At 45.2% G+C, this 19,825-nt stretch overlaps 1 protein-coding gene across 4 annotated transcripts in view; it reads right to left on the reverse strand.

Moving 5' to 3' along the window:
• The window catches only part of ak9 (adenylate kinase 9), a 702,269-nt gene that overhangs the window by 226,532 nt on the left and 455,912 nt on the right, over positions 1-19,825 (reverse strand). For all 4 annotated transcript variants that reach the window (XM_070885675.1, XM_070885673.1, XM_070885672.1 and 1 more), the window contains one exon: positions 8,961-9,082. In XM_070885675.1, the coding sequence (XP_070741776.1) occupies positions 8,961-9,082 (122 nt within the window). The remainder of the gene's footprint in view (positions 1-8,960; positions 9,083-19,825) is intronic.

A 19,825-nucleotide genomic window follows, 5' to 3' on the forward strand; every position in this document is an offset into this window, starting at 1 on the left:
TTCCACATTTCCCATTATTAAATTTCCCTTCTCATCTTCTAAGGGAGTAACATTTACTTTAGTCCTTTGTCGTTACACATCACCCAGTCTAGGATGGTCAGCCGTCTAGTTGGTTCGTCGACATATTCGTCTAGAAAACCATCCCTAATACACTCCAGGAAATCCTCCTCCACCGTACTGCTACCAGTTTGATTAGCCCAATCTATATGTAGATTAAAGTCGCCCATGATAACTACTGTACCTTTATTGCACGCATCCCTAATTTCTTGTTTGATGCTGTCCCCAACCTCACTACTACTGTTTGGTGGTCTGTACACAACTCCCACTAGCGTTTTCTGCCCTTTGGTATTCCGCAGCTCTACCCATACAGATTCCACATCATCCAAGCTAATGTCCTTCCTTACTATTGCGTTAATTTCCTCTTTAACCAGCAACGCTACCCGACTTCCTTTTCCTTTCTGTCTATCCTTCCTGACTGTTGAATGCCCATGGATGTTGAGTTCCCAGCCTTGGTCACCCTGGAGCTCTGTCTGCGTAATCCCAATTATATCATATTCGTTAATAGCTGCCTGTGCAGTTAATTCGTCCACCTTATTATGAATACTCCTCGCATTGAGACACAGAGCCTTCAGGCTTGTCTTTTTAACACACTTTGTCCCTTTAGACTTTTGCTGTAATATGGCCCTTTTTGATTTTTGCCTTGGGTTTCTCTGCCCTCCACTTTTACTTTTCTTATTTCTATCTTTTGCTTCTGCCCCATTTTACTTCCCTCTGTCTCCCTGCATAGGTTCCCATCCCCCTGCCATATTAGTTTAACCCCTCCCCAACAGCACTAGCAAACACTCCCCCTAGGACATTCGTTCCAGTCCTGCCCAGGTGCAGACTGTCCGGTTTGTACTGGTCCCACCTCCCCCAGAACCGGTTCCAATGTCCCAGGAATTTGAATCCCTCCCTCCTGCACCACTCCTCAAGCCAGATATTCATCTTAGCTATCCTGCCATTCCTAATCTGACTCGCACGTGGCACTGGTAGCAATTCTGAGATTACTACCTTTGAGGTCCTGCTTATTAATTTAACTCCTAGCTCCCTAAATACCTCATCCCATTTTTTACCAATATCGTTTTTTGCACCACGACAACTGGCTGTTCACCCTCCCCCTCCAAAATATCCTGCATCTGCTCCGAGACATCCTTGACCCTTGCACCAGGGAGGCAACATACCATCCTGGAGTCTCAATTGCGGCCGCAGAAAAGCCTATCTATTCCCCTTACAATAGAATCCCCTATCACTATAGCTCTTCCATTCTTCTTCCTACCCTCCTGTGCAGCAGAGCCACCCATGGTGCCATGAACTTGGTTGCTGCTGCCTTCCCCTGATGAGTCATCCCCCCCAACAGTACCCAAAATGGTGTATCTGTTTTGGAGGGGGATGACCGCAGGGGACCCCTGCACTACCTTCCTTCCACTGCTCTGCCTGATAGTCATTCATTCCTTATCTGCCTGAGTAACCTTTGCCTGCGGTGTGATCAACTCACTAAATGTGCTATTTACGACATCCTCAGCATCGCGGATGCTCCAGAGTGAATCCATGCGCAGCTCCAGTGCCGCAATGCAGTCTGTCAGGTGCTGCAGCAAGATACACCTCCTGCACTTGTAGTCGTCAGGGACATGGCTTCCCACATAGCACAGGAGGAGCATGACATGTGTCTGGACTCTCCTGCCTTGACGTAACCCTTAGATTAACTTAATTTGGCAACAATGTCAAAGGTTACCTAGTGATAAGGAAATAAAAAGAAAAAAAAAAGATTAAATACTCACCAATCCACCTGCCAGTCACTTACCCGCTTGGCTGTGACGTCACCCTTCGATTTCTTTCTACTTCTTTGTTTTCGTTCTGCCCCTGCACCTGCACCAGCTAGCCTCTCCGACACCTCTCCAAACTCCCGCAGCTCCTCGAACTCCCAGGCCTTTTATAGGCCTCTCCAAACTCCCGCAGCTCCTCGAACTCCTGGGCCTTTTATAAGCCTCTCCGACGCCTCTCCGAACTCCCGCAGCTCCTTGAACTCCCGGGCCTTTTATAGACCTCTCCAACGCCTCTCTGAACTCCCGCAACTCCTCGAAATTCTGGGCCTTTTATAGGCCTCTCCGACGCCTCTCCGAACTCCCACAGCTGCTCGAACTCCCGGGCCTTTTTTTCCATTTGCCTTCCTGATTACTTGCTGTACCTGCATACTAACTTTTTGTGTTTCATGCACAAGGACATCCAAGTCCCTCTGTACTGCAGCATTTTTTAATTTCCCTCCATTTAAAAAATAATTTGCTTTTTTATTTTTCCTGCCAAAGTGGATAACCTCACACTTTCCCACATTATACTCCATCTGTCAAATGTTTACCCCTTACTTAGCCTGTCTATATGCCTTTGCAGATTTTGTGTGTTCTCCTCACAACTTGCTTTTCATCCATCTTTGTATTATCACCAAACTTGGCTACATTACACTCGGTCCTTTCATCCAAGTCATTAATATAGATTGTAAATAGTTGAGGCCCCAGCACCGATCCCTGTGGCACCCCACTAGTTAGCAATTGCCAACCAGAAAATGACCCATTTATTCTGACTCTCTGTTTTCTGTTAGTTAGCCAATCCGATATCCATGCTAATATATTACCCAACCTTTTATCTTGTGCAGTAACCTTTAACGTGACACCTTATCGAATACCTTCTGGAAAGCCAAATATACGACATCTACTGGCTTCCTGTTATCCACCCTGCTCATTACATCCTCAAAGAACTCCAGCAAATTTGTCAAACATGATTTCTCTTTCATAAAACCATGCTGACTCTGCTTTATTGCATTATTATTTTCTAAATGTCCTGCTACTATTTCCTTAATAATGGACTCCAGCATTTTCCCACTGACAGATGTTAGGCTAACTGGTCTATAGTTTCCTGCTTTCTGTCTGCCTCCTTTTTTAAATAGGGGCGTTACATTTGTGGTTTTCCAAACTGCTGGGACCTCTCCGGAATCCAGGGAATTTTGGTAGATTATAACCAATACATCCACTATCTCTGCTGCCACTTCTGTTAAGACCCTAGGATGTAAAGCCATCAGGTCCACCTTTAGTCCCATTATTTTACCGAGTACTTTTTCTTTAGTGATAGTGATTGTTTTAAGTTCCTCCCTCCCTATAGCCCCTTGATTATCCATTATTGGGATGCTTTTAATGTCTTCTACTGTGAAGACTGATTCAAAATATTTGTTGAAAGTCTTTGCCATTTTCCTGTTCCCCATTATTAATTCTCCAGCCTCATCCGCTAAGGGACCAACGTTTACTTTCGCTTCCCTCTTCCTTTTTATATATCTGTAGAAGCTCTTACTGTCTGTTTTTATATTTCTTGGTAATTTACTCTCATAATCTATCTTCTCTCTCTTTATTATTTTTTTAGTCATCCTTTGCTGGTTTTTTAAAAATTCTCAATCCTCTGGCCTCCCGATAATCTTGGCCACTTTGTATGCCATTGTTTTCAGTTTGATACCATTCTTTACTTCCTTAGTTAGTCACGGATGGTTCTTCCTTCTCTTAAACTCTTTCCTTCTCACTGTAATATATTTTAATTGAGAGTTATGAAATATCTCCTTAAATGTCTGACAGTTCTTATCAACTGTCTTACACTTTAAACTATTTTCGCAGTCCACTTTAGCCAACTCCGCCTTCATACTTTTGTAATCACCTTTATTTAAGATCAAGACACTGGTTTGCAGAATGGGAATATAATTGGCAAATAAAATTCAACATCGATAAATGTGAGGTATTACATTTTGGTAAAAAAAATAGAGGTTACATATTACTTGGAAAATAAGAATCTAAATGGGATAGAATAGCAATTATATTCCCATTCTGCAACTTTCTCACATGTATACTCTTACAATTTTGGTATCATCCTTGTAAATCTTCTTTGCACCATCTCCAGTGTCTCTATATTATTTTTATATTACATAGGATTTCATAGGATATACGGCACAGAAACAGGCCAGACAGTCCATGCCTGAGTTTATGCTCCACTCGAGCTCCTCCCATCTTTCATCATCTAAGTCTATCTATATTATTCGCTTCAACCACTCCCTGTGGTAGCAAGTTCTACATTCTCACCACTCTTTGGGTAAAGAAGTTTCTTCTGAATTCGCTATTGCATTTCTTGGTGACTATCTCATATTGATGACCTCTAGTTATGCTCTTCCCCACAAGTGGAAACATTCTCTCTGTATCGGCTCTATCAAAACCTTTCATAATTTCAAAAACCTATATTAGGTCACTCCTCAGTCTTCTTTTTTCAAGAGAATATGGCGACCAGAATTGCACATAGTATTCCAAGTGTGGTGAAAGCAAGGTTTGATACAAATTTAGCAAAACTTCTCTATTTTTCAATTCTACCCTAGTGCTTGGTTTGCTTTTTTATGGCCTTGTTAACCTGTTTCGATACTTGTAGTGATCTGTGTATTTGTATTCCTAGATCCCTTTGCTATTCTACCCCATTTAGATTCTTATTTTCCAAATAATATGTAATCGCTCTATTTTTCTTACCAAAATGTAATAGCTCACATTTATTGATGTTGAATTTCATTTGCCAATTATATTCCCATTCTGCAAGGTTATTAATGTCTTCTTGTAATTTGTTGCAATCCTCCTCAGTATTGGCTACCCATCTCAAAGCCTAAATCAGTACTATAAATTGTGAATAACAGTGGTCCAACACTGATCCTTGTGGAACACCACGTCTCACCTTCTGCCACTCTGAATAGCTTTACCCCTACTCTGTGTTTTCTGTCTTGAAGCCAGCCAGCTATCTATTCTGCTACTTGTCCCCTTACTCCGCATTCCCTGACCTTATTCATTCGTCTATTATGTGGTACCTTATCGAAGGTCTTTTGAATATTTAGATTAATTACATCTACTGCATTACCCTTGTCTACTCTCTCTGTCACCTCTTCAAAAAATTAAATTATGTTGGTCAAGCAAGACTTTCCCTTTTGAAATCCACGCTGACTATTTATTATTATATTTTTATTTTCTAGATGTTCTTCTATTTTCTCCTTTAGTCGGGATTCCATTATTTTTCCCACGACCGATGTTAAGTTGTGGTAGGAAATCCATTCAGACAAAATGTAGTGACAAAGATTGTGGGGTCAAAAAGTCCTGCCATTTTTGAGGCGGTATCAGTAACCTCAACCATTTTGATTCACCAACAGTCCCATGCTCATAACCTTTCCTTTATCACTGACCATCATATCATCTTCTTTCCCACAACACAAAAATAAGCAGCAGAAAATGCACACCGCAATCCAAATTTCTAAATTCAATATTGACATACGATATATCAATGCATACAAAAACAACATTACCTTAATGCCTATCTTCCTTGTGCCTTTGCCTCTCCAAGTGCTCCTATGAGGTGCTTCCATGTGGCCATAGCATGGCTGGTCTCTCTCTCTCTCTTAGGCGGTCCCTCGTATCGAGGATAAATTGCTTCCACACCAAAAAGGGATGAGTTCACAGGTATTTCAATAAAGGACCTAATATTCCAGGTCCCGAACTACATGTTGAAGGGTGGAAGATGCCTATGCATGGATTTTTTTAACGTGTGGCTGTTGCGCACCAGCCAACACATGGGCTTAACAGAGCTAGGTCTTGGTCCAGTGGCAAGGATTAACCAAAACGACTGGAGACCAGCTCTGCTGCATGGACCTAGTGCGCACAATATAGCATGGGTGGTGGAAGGCTGCTGACCTCCAATTGAGAAAACTACAGATGGCCTTGCAGGACGACCATGAGCAGCTCTGGGCCTAGACGGCCCGGCTTCAGATTGCACTATTTCAGCCTGAGCTGGCAGACAGGCAACAGCAAGAGCACTGGCATAGTAGAGTGGTGGGAGCAGGAATGTTGTCATCCTGCAGGTCCGTGCTCCATGGCGCTCTCCCATGATGGCGTCTCAGCAATCCTACTGATCTGTTGGGGATCAGATTAATGAACTGCTGTGATGCCCTGGTAGCCCCTTTTGAACAGTGGTATCCAGAGCCATGATGGCAGCAGTCTGAGCTTGCAAGGTAACAGTCTGAGAGCTGTTTTTGCTTCAATGTGGGAAAATATGAGGTCATCCACTTTGGCAGAAATAATAGAAAAGCAAATTATAATTTAAATGGAGAAAAATTGCAAGGTGTTGCAGTACAGAGGGACCTGGGGGTCCTTGTGCACGAAACACAAAAAGTTAGTATGCAGGTACAGCAAGTAATCAGGAAGGCAAATGGAATGTTGGCCTTTATTGCAAAGTGGATGAAGTATAAAAGCAGGGAAGTCCTGCTACAACTGTAAAGGGTATTGGTGAGGTCACACCTGGAGTACAGTTTTGGTCTCCTTATTTAAGGATGGATATACTTGCATTGGAGGCAGTTCAGAGAACGTTCACTAGGTTGATTCACTAGGGAGATGAGGGGGTTGACTTAAAAGGATAGGTTGAGTAGGTTGGGCCTATACACATTGGAGTTCAGAAGAATGAGAGGTGATCTTATTGGAACATATAAGATAGTGAGGGGGCTCGACAAGGTGGAGGCAGAGAGGACATTTCCACTCATACTCATAGGGGAAACTAAAACTAGGGGATATAGTCTCAGAATAAGGGGCCACCAATTTAAAACTGAGATGAGGAGGAATTTCTTCTCTGAAGGTTGTAAATCTATGGAATCCTCTGCCCCAGAGAGCTGTGGAGGCTGGGTCATTGAATATATTTAAGGCGGAGATAGACAGATTTTTGAGCAATAAGGGAGTGTAGGGTTATGGGGAGTGGGCAGGAAAGTGGAGCTGAGTCCATGATCAGATCAGCCATGATCTTATTGAATGGCGGAGCAGGCTCGAGGGGCCAAATGGCCTACTCCTGCTCCTATTTCTTATGTTGTTATGTTCAATGGAAGCTGTGACATGGTGGGTTCCACAGGTGTGCTGATGGAGGTTCCATGTTGGAAAAGATGGACTCCAAGGTCTGCGCAAAGCCATGTGCCAAGTTGGTGCTGGACTCCTCCATGCTCCTTGATGTTGCATTCAGGTTTTCTGGCATGCTTTCCAGTGCACCAAGCATTTGGTTATGTACACCCATCAGCCTTCTTCTGTAGCCTGTTCCTTCAAAGTCCTCATCTGGCTCCTTTACAGCAGACATATTGTGCGACCTTGCCCTGGCTCCTGTGCACTTGTGCCCTATGTCTCATGATGTGCAGATTTCTTTTCTATCCTAGGCTCTAAATTACATGCAATGTCAGTATCTGAGTTGGTGGCTGCAACTGTAAGATCAAGTGATGGTAACTGTTTATCTTCACTGTCTTCTTCTTCTTACACTGATGAGAAAGCTTTAATTCTTGGGAACCTGAAATAAAAAAGGGACAAGGGTTGGGTTGTGGTGAGGGGACAGGAAAAGTAAGAAGTGTCTGCTTATACCATCTACAGCGTCTAAGTCAGAGGAGATTGCGGGATGAGGGAGAAGTAGAATGAGAGGAGGATTAGGTATGCAGATACCCTCATCATCGATCGCTTCAGCCCTGCCAGTGGCTACAGCTTCAGTGATGCCTCTTCCCATGATGACCAGCGTTGTTTCCTCCTTAAGGGTTAAAACAATGTTTTCCTCCAGTTCTTTGCTGCTGTCTGCTGTTATGCGCCATCTCCTCCTGCAAGAAAGAAGGAAATGTGTCAGTGAGTGTCCTGCAATATGTTTGGATGATGTGGCTGTCATGGTTGAATAGCTGCCAGGGTGTGCAAGCTACGAGTTGTTGGGTGTGCGACTTGCAACATTGCTAAGTGTGTGAGGGCGAGTTAAACCATTTGAATTTTAGGGTTGAGTACTGATTGATAGAGATTGTTGGTAGATGGGTGATGTGGGTGTAGTGAATTGAGCAATGGATGAGGCTAGTGGTGCCGTTGGTAGGATATGCTCACTCACCTTGACAACTCGTGTGATATTGTTAAACTTCTTCCTGAACTGCATCTATGTTCTTGGAGCAGCACTCCTAGCATTGATCTCCACCTTCTCCACCTTTACTTGTTCCCACTGCCTCCTGGGAACCTGTCTGGAGGGGCTCCTTCTTCCTTGCGGATACAGGACATCTCTTCTTTTTTCCACCTCTTCCACAAAGACCTCCAGTGCAGTATCTGAAAACCTTGGTGCATGCTCTCTCACACCTTCAGCCATTGCTCAAAGTATTAAAGCACAGATGTAGTTTTCAAATGACTCCCATCACTTCTTGAAGCCACAATGGGGCTCCCCTATCCTTAAGTAGCGCTAAGCCACTCACAATATTGGGACCCCTGCTGACATATGCAGCCAGTGAGCAGTGTGGTTAGGACTGCAGCTCGCAGTATTCATGTAAAGCAGCAGGCAGCACGACTTTATCGTTCAAAGGGCGCAGGTTAATCATGTACCACGATCCCCACAGCTGTTTGAGGGTTAGCAAATTGCTCTCCCCCTGCATTTATCCTACTTCACAACTGTTGAACTTTGTACTTTTTCATATTTATCTCTCACTCCCTCCATCAGTTTTTTGGTTTAGTCTTTAAGAAATCTCTCAGTGCTCTATAATTACTAGAAATTGCTCTGCAAACAACTTGAATCTAATTTCTAGGTTGTTAGATTGTATGTTGTTTAGGCCACGAAATGTAATGTCTCCAACGAGGAGACATAGTGTGTTTTGATATGTCTTTTAAATTCAAAGATAGCATTTAGAATTATTAAAATTAAGAAAAATGGAGTTGTTGCTTTAATATCGCTTCACGTACTTTTGGTTGCCACATGAAATCAAGTATTTAACTTAAATCTCCAACATTATTCTCAAGAGTTTATACTTGACTTCAGTTTTGTCCCGCAAAATTAATATGAAATTCACTTACACAAAATAATCTCTTGTACCTGTAATAAATTAAACTCACTTGAATGGTTCTTCATTCCACCACTTTGGAACAATATTATCAAGCACCTCTAGTGGTAATGGTTCATCTTCAATCAGATATAATTTGATGGCCTCCTCTTCAGTAGTTAACACCACTTCTTCCTAAGTAAAATACAAAAATTATGTAAACTAAAGCTATAGCATTAACTAAATTTGAATTTAAGGTCTCATAAGCCAATGACGAGCTTTATTCTGAATTCTATAAAGGCTATTAAATGGGCAGACAGATGCAACGGTAATATGTTCAATGTATTACAGAGTGCTAGAATACAAGCTCACTCCAAAATATCCTACAGGCCAAAAGCTTCACAAAATTAGGGTAAATGCAGGCATCAGTCGAGTGGACATCAATTGCTTTTCTACATGGAGCAAGAGAAATTTGGAGGATCAGTTACAATCATACTCCTCTTGCCTTGATTGGCTGGACAGAGACTGCAAGCATTCAGTCTTCAGATGATATTTAAGCTATACATACTATAAAGTGATGCTTGTGTTGCTACCAGGGTTAAGATCCTATGAGGTTACCAAGTGTGGGCTGGCGCCTTGAACAAAGTGGGTGAGGGGTAACCTTTGTGGTTACAGAATACCTCAGGATTGTTACGCGGTGCCCGCAAAGTGACGTGAGTGCAGTCACTGACACCCTGCACCATGGGGAAGCCAAATAAACGCTCCAGCTGCTTCTCTTTGGTCATGGGGAAGGAAATGTTAAAGGAAAAGAAGGACTTGGATATATAGAGCACCTTTCACGACCACCAGACGTTTCAATGCATTTACAGCCAATGAAGTACTTTTGGAGTGTAGTCACTGTTGTAATGTGGGAAACGTGGCAGCCAATTTGCGCACAGCAAACTCCCACAAATAGCAATGTGATAATGACCAGATAATGTTTTCATTATGTTGATTGAGGGATAAATATTGACTAGGACACCAGGGATAACTCCCCTGCTCTTCTTTGAAATAGTGCCATGGGATCTTTTACGTCTACCTGAGAGCGCAAGACGGGGCCTCGGTTTAACATCTCATCTCATCGAAAAGACGGCACCTCCAACAATGCAGCACTCGCTCAGCACGGCACTGGACTGCCAGCCTAGATTTACATGCTCAAGTTCCTGGAGTGGGACTTGAATCCACAACCTTCTGACTCACAGGCAAATGTGCTGCCCAATGAACCACAGCTGACACTATGTAATCCCTCCTCCTTCTGTAGAGAGCATCTGTGACCTCACGGATGCAGCAATGGACAGCAAACTGGAAGATGTTGGAGATGTCTCCTGTTGCACACTGGAAGGTTCCACTGATGTAGAAATTGAGCGCATTGGTGACCTTTGACTGTCACTGAGAGGGCAGTTCTCACCCTGATCTGGTTGCAGGAGTTGGCAGAGCTCTGTGACCACATCCTTGCTGAAGCGCAGCCTTTGAGCACTGTTCCTCAAATGAAATTGATGTAGAACTGCTGCCGGAATAACCTAGAAGGGTAAGGCCTCCTGTTGAGAGCCTTGTTGGCCCTCCTCTCTCTGGCCTTGTTGGCCCTCCTCCCTCTGGCCACATTTTGCAGTCTTTCTCTGTGCCTCAGTTGCCTTTGACGGTGACGCTGGAGCGTGAGGTTCAGTGCCAGCACACCCCCATGAAACAATATAAATGTTGGAGTTTCAAATCTTCCCTTAATGAAAGTCACTAATCTTTAAGAGCCAACTTCAACTGCAAATCGCTCAAATTGGTTGAAATGCCTCTTTGCTATTTGAAACTAAGAAGGAAACATCATTGGTCGACTAAAACTTCACCGGATGCTGGCGCCTTTAAATAGTGCTCCTACAGCTGAGATCCGACTGAAACCCAACTGTTGAAGCTGTCGTTGTCAGTGCCAGGCGCTAAACCAGGGGGCGTGGGCCAATTTTTGTTCTAGGGCGCTGCACGCGGTGATGACATCAGCATCGTTGGACCACAAAACCCCCACGGAATTTAGTGTGAGGCGCTGTTCTCAACGGGCCCGGTCGCAAATTCATTTGTGCCCCATTAGCGTCCCCTGGGGGAGCGAACGGGAGGCGCAAAGTTGCCCAATTTCTCTCCCCTAGCCCCTAGCCCCTCCAGATAACTGAAACCCCTCATTCATGGCATCATTTTAGTAAATCTCCTCTGCATCTTCTGGTGCCCAGAATTGGACACAATACTCTAGCTGAGGCCTAACCAGATGAACTTCAGATCACAACAACTTGTTATGTAAAAAAATGTTTCCTCATGTCACCTCTGGTTCTTTTGCCAATCACCTTAAATTGGTGTTCTCTGGTTACCGACCCTTCTGCACTGGAAAGTTTCTACTTATTTAAGCTATCAGAACATCTCTATCAAATCTTCACTAACCTCTTTTTTTATTGATTCATGGCATTTATTGCCCATTCCTAATTGCTCTTGAGAAGGTGGTAGTGAGCCGCTTTCTTGAATTGCTGCAGTCCATGTGGTGAAGGTAATCTCACAGTACTGTTAGGGAGGGAGTTCCAGGATTTAACTCAGCGACGATGAAAGAACGGCAATATATTTCCAAGTCAGGATGGTGTGTGACTTGGAGGGGAACTTGGAGGAGGTGACGTTCCCATGCGCCTGCTGCCCTTGTCCTTCTAGGTGGTGGAGGTCATGGGTTTGGGAGATGCTGTTGAAGAAGTCTTGATGAGTTGCTGCAGTGCATCTTGTAGATGGTACACACTGCAGCCACAGTGCGCCAGTGGTGAAGGGAGTGAATGTTTAAGGTAGTGGATGGGGTGTCAGTCAAGCGGGCTGATTTGTCCTGGATGATGTTGAGCTTCTTGAATGTAGTTGGAGCTGCACTCATCCAAGCAAGTGGAGAGTATACTATCACACCCGTGACTTGTGTTTTTTAAATAGTGGAAAGGCTTTGGGGTGTCAGGAGGTGAGTCAATCATTGCAGAATATCCAGCTTCTGACCAGCTCTGCAGCCACAGTATTTAAGTAGCTGAAACAGTTAAGTTTCTAATCAATGGTGACCACAAGGATGTTGGCGGTGGTGGATTCGGCAATGGTTAAGCCATTGAATATCAAGGGAAGGTGGTTAGACTTCTTGTCATTGCCTGGCACTTGTGTGGCATGAATGTTACTTGCCACTTATCAGTTCAAGCCTGAATGTTGTCCAGATCTTGCTGTATGTGGACACGGGCTGCTTTATTATCTGATGAGTTGCTCTAAGGAGAACAACCCTAGCTTCTCTATGCTCTCCGCATATCTGACGTTTCTCATCAATGGTAACATCCTTGTAAATCTCTGTTGCACCCTCTCCAAGGCTTTGACATCCTTCATAAAGTTTGGTGCCCAGAAGTGAACACAATACTCCAGCTGAGGCCTAAGCGATGTTTAATAAAGGTTTAGCATAAGTTTCTTGCTTTTGGTACTCTATTCCTCTGTTAATAAAGCCATGGATCGCAGCATGCTTTTTAACAGCCTTCTCAACTAGTCCTGCCACCTTAAAAGATTTGTGTACATATACCTGCAGGTCTCACTGTTGCTTTACCCTCTTTAAAATTGCACTATTTAGTTCATATTGCCTCTCCTAATTTTTCCTACCAAAATGTATCAGTTCTCTGCATTAAATGTTATCTGCCATGTGTCTGCTCATTTTATCAATCTGCCTATGTCCTCCTGAAATGTCATATTTGTCCCTGAAATGAACTTTCAACCACATATCTGCATCATAACACTGCCTATTTCCACCTCCGTAACGTCGCCCGTCTCTGCCCTTGCCTCAGCTCATACGCTGCTGAAGCCGTCATCCATGTATTTTGTAGTGTATGGAGAAAGAGTCAGACTGAACACTGTGAGCTCAAAGTAAAGTGTGACCTTAGTCTTTTATTGCAGGTCTCCAGAGAGCCTCTCCATCCTATGGGATCCCTTGGGACTCCGGGTAATGAGCCCTCTGGTGGCTGTACAGAGTAAATACAAGTCCACATATATAACAACATTCCCCCCCAAAGTCAATAGGGTAACTATTTACAATGCGAGTCGATCTGGGGCCCTTCTTGCCCTGGTTGATCGTCTCAGTGTGAAAGCTGGTGTTGCTGAATCATTTGTTGGGCCCTCGCTGGGCTGCTGTGCAGCTGACCTTGCTGGGCTGCCTGGTGTGTTGTGCCCTGCAGGGCTGCTGTGGATGATGGATTCTGCTTCGTGGTCAACCGTGCTGTCGGTTGCCACTGGTGTGTATGTTGGGGAATCAAAAAAGGTAGGGTCCAAGGTGGGTTGCTCAGGGTAGTCCGTGAATCTGAATTCGATTTGGTCCAAGTGTTTCCGATGAATGAGTCATTTGAAAGTTTGACCCAAACACACCGCTCCCCTCTTTGGCCACGACAGTGCCCGGAAGCCATTGTCCATAATTTGATACAAATACAGGATCATTGACTTCAATCTCGCGTGACACATTTGCGCTATCATGGTATGCACTTTGTTGAAGCTGCCTGCTCTCGATCTGTTCATGTAGATCAGGGTGAACTAACGAGAGCCTTGTCTTAAGTGCTCTTTTCATGAGCAGTTCAGCAGGTGGGATCCCAGTGTGTGTGGTCTCGTGCGGTAGCTAAGCAAGACTCGGGATAGGCGAGTCTGCAGTGAGCCTTCAGTTACCCTCTTCAAGCCTTGCTTGATGGTTTGCACTGCTCTCTCTGCCTGACCATTGGACGCTGGTTTAAACGGGGAAGATGTGACATGTTTGATCCCGTTACGGGTCATGAATTCTTTGAACTCAGCACTGGTAAAACATGGCCCGTTGTCGCTCACCAGAACATCGGGTAAGCTGTGAGTGGCAAACATGGCCCGCAGGCTTTCAGTAGTGGCAGCGGACGTGCTTGCCGACATTATCTCATATTCAATCCACTTGGAGTACGTGTCTACAACCACAAGGAACATTTTACCCAAGAATAGTCAACATGTACCCTAGACCACGGTTTGGAGGGCCAAGACCATAAACTTAGTGGCGCCTCCCTGGGTGCATTGCTTAACTGCGAGCATGTATTACATCTGTGCATGCAGGACTCTAAGTCCGCATCGATACCGGGCCACCACACGTGGGATCTGGCTATAGCTTTCATCATTACGATGCCTGGGTGGGTACTGTGGAGGTCATTGATGAAGGTGTCTCTGCCCTTCTTGGGGACCACAACCCGTCTGCCTGTATAGACATTTCATCTGTGCGACACAGGACCAACTCCCGTGAAGCACACAGCTTTTGACTAGAGATAATAAGGCTTGTCCAGGTTTTGATCAGCCGGGCAGTGATGGATGATTGCTCACTCTCAAATGCTTCCATAACCATGGCTAGATCTGCGGGCTGCGCCATTTCCACCCCGTAGTGGGCAATGGCAGCCTACTGAGAGCATCGGCGCAGTTTTCTGTGCCTGGCCTGTGGTGGATGGCGTAATTGTATGCGGACAACGTGAGCGCACATCTCTGGATGCGGGCCGTTGCGTTGGTATTTATCCCTTTACTCTCGGAAAACAGGGATATAAGTGGCTTATGGTCAGTTTCCAATTTTAATTTTAGCCCAAACAGGTATGGATGCATTTTCTTTACCCCATAGACATACACTCACACTTCTTTCTCAATCTATGCTGTAGGCTCTCTCAGCCTTAGACAGACTCCTGGATGCATAAGCAACCGGTTGCAGTTTCCCAAAATCATTAGCTTGTTGCAATACACACCCGATGCCATATGACAACGCATCACATGCTAGGACCAAACGCTTACATGGATCATACAACACAAACAATTTGTTTCAGCATAACAATTTTCTCGCTTTTACAAAGGCATTTTCTTGGCTTTTGCCCCAAACCCATTCGCCCCCTTTTTGTAGTAAGACATGCAGTGGTTCTAACAGTGTGCTGCGACCCGGTAAGAAGTTACCAAAGTAGTTCAAGAGTCCCAGAAACGACCGCAGCTCCGTCACGTTCTATGGCCTCGGTGCGTTCTCGATTGCCTCCATCATCGCGTTGGTGGGCCTGATGCCGTCTGCCGCAATCCTCCTTCCAGGAACTCCACTTCATGCGCCAGGAAAATGCACTTCGAGCATTTTAACCTGAGCCCCACGCGGTTGAGTCGACTAAGAACCTCCTCCAGGTTCTGCAGGTGCTCGACTGTGTTCCGACCTGTGACCAAGATGTCGTCCTGGAAGACCACGGTGTGCGGGACCGACTTCAGTAAACTTTCCATGTTTCTCTGGAATATTGTTGCCGCTGATCGGATTCCAAATGGACATCTGTTATAAACAAAAAGACCTTTGTGTGTGCTGATGCAGGTGAGGGCCTTCGATGATTCCTCCGGTTCCTGCGTCATGTAGGCTGAAGTCAGATCCAGCTACATGAACGTCTTTCCTCCCGCCAGCGTTGCAAAGAGGTCGTTGGCTTTTGGTAATGGGTATTGGTCCTGCAGGGAGAAACGATTGATAGTTACTTTGTAATCTCCACAGATTCTGATGGTGCCGTCTTCCTTGAGGACTGGGACAATAGGACTGGCCCAGTCGCTGAACTCGATCGGTGAGATGATGCCCTCTCTTTGTAGCCGGTCTAGCTCGATCTCTACCCTTGCTCTCATCATGTACAGTACTGCTCTCACCATGTGATGGATGGGTCGCGCCCCCGGAATTAGGTGGATCTGCACTTTTGCTCCTTGGAATTTCCCGATGCCTGGTTCGAAAAGTGAAGGAAATTTCTTTAATACCTGGGCACACGAAGTGTCATCAGTGGGCGATAGCGCTCGGATGTCGTCCCAGTTCCGGCGTATCTTTCCCAGCCAGCTCCTGCCGAGCAGCGTGGGACCATCGCCAGGTACCACCCAGAGTGGTAGCTTGTGCACCACTCCATCATAGGGGACCTTTACGGTAGCACTGCCGATTACAGGGATTAGTTCTTTAGTGTAAGTTCTTAGTTTCGTGTGAATTGGAGTTAAGACTGGCCTTCAGGCCATGTTGCACTACAGTCTTTCAAAAGTCTTTTTGCCCATGATGGACTGGCTTGTGCCCGTGTCCAGCTCCATTGACACCGGGAGTCCATTGAGTTCAACATTCAGCATTATCGGTGGACAATTTGTGGTGAATGTGTGTATCCCATGTACCTCTGCTTCCTCTATCTGAGGCTCTGTTTCATCATGATCCTCCTCTGCAACCTGGTTGTTTGCAGGTTTGACAGGCTTATCAGCTCGCCTGCACAGTCATTGGAGGTGTCCCATTGTTCCACAGCCCTTGCAAATGTATCCTTTGATTCGGCATGAATGGAAACGATGATCACCCCCGCAGCACCAACAAGATGTTAATGGAATCGCTCAGGAAAAGGGCACTAAAGACAAGGATCTCATTGGTCCACCCGATCTACACGAACAGGTAGAGAGCAGGCGGCTTCAACAAAGTACATATCATGATAGCGCAAATGTGTCACACGAAATTGAAATTAATGATCCTGTATTTGTGTTGAACTGTGAACATAGTCCCAGGTGGCTACCCGGCACTGTCGTGGCCAAAGAGGGGAGTAGATTGTTTTCGGTCAAACTTTCAAATAGACTCATCTACAGGAAACACTTGGGCCAAACCAAACTCAGATTCACGGACTATCAAGAGCTACCCACATTAGACCCCCCAACACCAGTGGCAATCGACAGAGCGGTTGACCACGAAGCACAACCCATCACCCGCAGCAAGGCCAGCTGCCCAGCGAGGGCCCAACAAATGACTCACCAAAACCAGCATTTGCACCGAGACGATCAACCAGGGAAAGAAAGGCCCCAGATCGACTCACCTTGTAAATAGTTACACTATTGACTTTGCGGGGAGTGTTGTTATATATGTAAACCTGTAAATACCTTGTTTACAGGTATTTACCTGTAACCAGAGGGCTCATCCACTGGCAAAACAGATACACAGCTTTGGATACTGTTGAGGGGGATGACTCATCAGGGGAGGACAGCAGCAGCCAAGTCCATGGCACCGTGAGTGGCTCAACTGCACAGGAGGGCAGGAAAAAGAGTGGGAGAGCTATAATGATAGGGGATTCTATTGTAAGGGGAATAGATAGACGTTTCTGCGGCCGCAACCGAGACTCCAGGATGGTATGTTGCCTGCCTGGTGCAAGGATCAAGGATATCTCGGAATGGGTGCAGGACATTTTGAAGGGGGAGGGTAAACAGCCAGTTGTCATGGTGCATATAGGTACCAACGATATAGGTAAAAAACAGGATGAGGTTCTACAAGACGAATTTAGGGAGCTGGAAGCGAAATTAAAAAGTAGGACCTCAAACATAGTAATCTCAGGATTGCTACCAGTGCCACGTGCTTGTCAGAATAGGAATCGCAGGATAGCTCAGATGAATACATGGCTTGAGGAGTGGTGCAGAAGGGAGGGATTCAAATTCCTGGGACATTCGAACCGGTTCTGGGGGAGGTGGGACCAGTACAAACCGGACAGTCTGCACCTGAGCAGGACCAGAACCAATGTCCTTGGCGGAATGTTTGCTCGTGCTGTTGGGGAAGGGTTAAACTAATATGGCAGGGGGATGGGAACCTATGCAGGGAGACAGAGGGAAGTAGAATGGGGGCAGAAGCAAAAGATACAAAGAAGAAAAGTAAAAGTGGAGGGCAGAGAAACCCAAGGCAAAAAGCAAAAAGGACCACATTACAGCAAAATGCTAAACATAGAAACATAGAAACATAGAAAATAGGTGCAGGAGCAGGCCATTCAGCCCTTCTAGCCTGCACCGCCATTCAATGAGTTCATGGCTGAACATGAAACTTCAGTACCCTCTTCCTGCTTTCTCGCCATAACCCTTGATCCCCCGAGTAGTAAGGACTTCATCTAACTCCCTTTTGAATATATTTAGTGAATTGGCCTCAACTACTTTCTGTGGTAGAGAATTCCACAGGTTCACCACTCTCTGGGTGAAGAAGTTTCTCCTCATCTCGGTCCTAAATGGCTTACCCCTTATCCTCAGACTGTGACCCCTGGTTCTGGACTTCCCCAACATTGGGAACATTCTTCCTGCATCTAACCTGTCTAAACCCGTCAGAATTTTAAACGTTTCTATGAGGTCCCCTCTCATTCTTCTGAACTCCAGTGAATACAAGCCCAGTTGATCCAGTCTTTCTTGATAGGTCAGTCCCGCCATCCCGGGAATCAGTCTGGTGAATCTTCGCTGCACTCCCTCAATAGCAAGAATGTCCTTCCTCAAGTTAGGAGACCAAAACTGTACACAATACTCCAGGTGTGGCCTCACCAAGGCCCTGTATAACTGTAGCAACACCTCCCTGCCCCTGTATTCAAATCCCCTCGCTATGAAGGCCAACATGCCATTTGCTTTCTTAACCGCCTGCTGTACCTGCATGCTAACCTTCAATGACTGATGTACCATGACACCCAGGTCTCGTTGCACCTTCCCTTTTCCTAATCTGTCACCATTCAGATAATAGTCTGTCTCTCTGTTTTTACCACCAAAGTGGATAACCTCACATTTATCCACATTATACTTCATCTGCCATGCATTTGCCCACTCACCTAACCTATCCAAGTCACTCTGCAGCCCAATAGCATCCTCCTCGCAGCTCACACTGCCACCCAACTTAGTGTCATCCGCAAATTTGGAGATACTACATTTAATCCCCTCGTCTAAATCATTAATGTACAATGTAAATAGCTGGGGCCCCAGCACAGAACCTTGCTGCACCCCACTAGTCACTGCCTGCCATTCTGAAAAGTACCCGTTTACTCCTACTCTTTGCTTCCTGTCTGACAACCAGTTCTCAATCCACGTCAGCACACTACCCCCAATCCCATGTGCTTTAACTTTGCACATTAATCTCTTGTGTGGGACCTTGTCGAAAGCCTTCTGAAAGTCCAAATATACCACATCAACTGGTTCTCCTTTGTCCACTTTACTGGAAACATCCTCAAAAAATTCCAGAAGATTTGTCAAGCATGATTTCCCTTTCACAAATCCATGCTGACTTGGATCTATCATGTCACCATTTTCCAGATGCACTGCTATGACATCCTTAATAATTGATTCCATCATTTTACCCACTACTGAGGTCAGGCTGACCGGTCTATAATTCCCTGTTTTCTCTCTCCCTCCTTTTTTAAAAAGTGGGGTTACATTGGCTACCCTCCACTCCATAGGAACTGATCCAGAGTCAATGGAATGTTGGAAAATGACTGTCAATGCATCCGCTATTTCCAAGGCCACCTCCTTAAGTACTCTGGGATACAGACCATCAGGCCCTGGGGATTTATCGGCCTTCAATCCCATCAATTTCCCCAACACAATTTCCCGACTAATAAAGATTTCCCTCAGTTCCCCCTCCTTACTAGACCCTCTGATCCCTTTTATATCCGGAAGGTTGTTTGTATCCTCCTTAGTGAATACCGAACCAAAGTACTTGTTCAATTGGTCTGCCATTTCTTTGTTCCCCGTTATGACTTCCCCTGATTCTGACTGCAGGGGACCTACGTTTGTCTTTACTAACCTTTTTCTCTTTACATACCTATAGAAACTTTTGCAATCCACCTTAATGTTCCCTGCAAGCTTCTTCTCGTACTCCATTTTCCCTGCCCTAATCAAACCCTTTGTCCTCCTTTGCTGAGTTCTAAATTTCTCCCAGTCCCCAGGTTCGCTGCTATTTCTGGCCAATTTGTATGCCACTTCCTTGGCTTTAATACTATCCCTGATTTCCCTAGATAGCCACGGTTGAGCCACCTTCCCTTTTTTATTTTTACGCCAGACAGGAATGTACAATTGTTGTAATTCATCCATGCGGTCTCTAAATGTCTGCCATTGCCCATCCACAGTCAACCCCCTAAGTATCATTCGCCAATCTAT

The sequence above is a fragment of the Pristiophorus japonicus genome, chromosome 7 (genome assembly GCF_044704955.1).
Source record: "Pristiophorus japonicus isolate sPriJap1 chromosome 7, sPriJap1.hap1, whole genome shotgun sequence".
NCBI classification, from domain to species: domain Eukaryota; kingdom Metazoa; phylum Chordata; class Chondrichthyes; family Pristiophoridae; genus Pristiophorus; species Pristiophorus japonicus.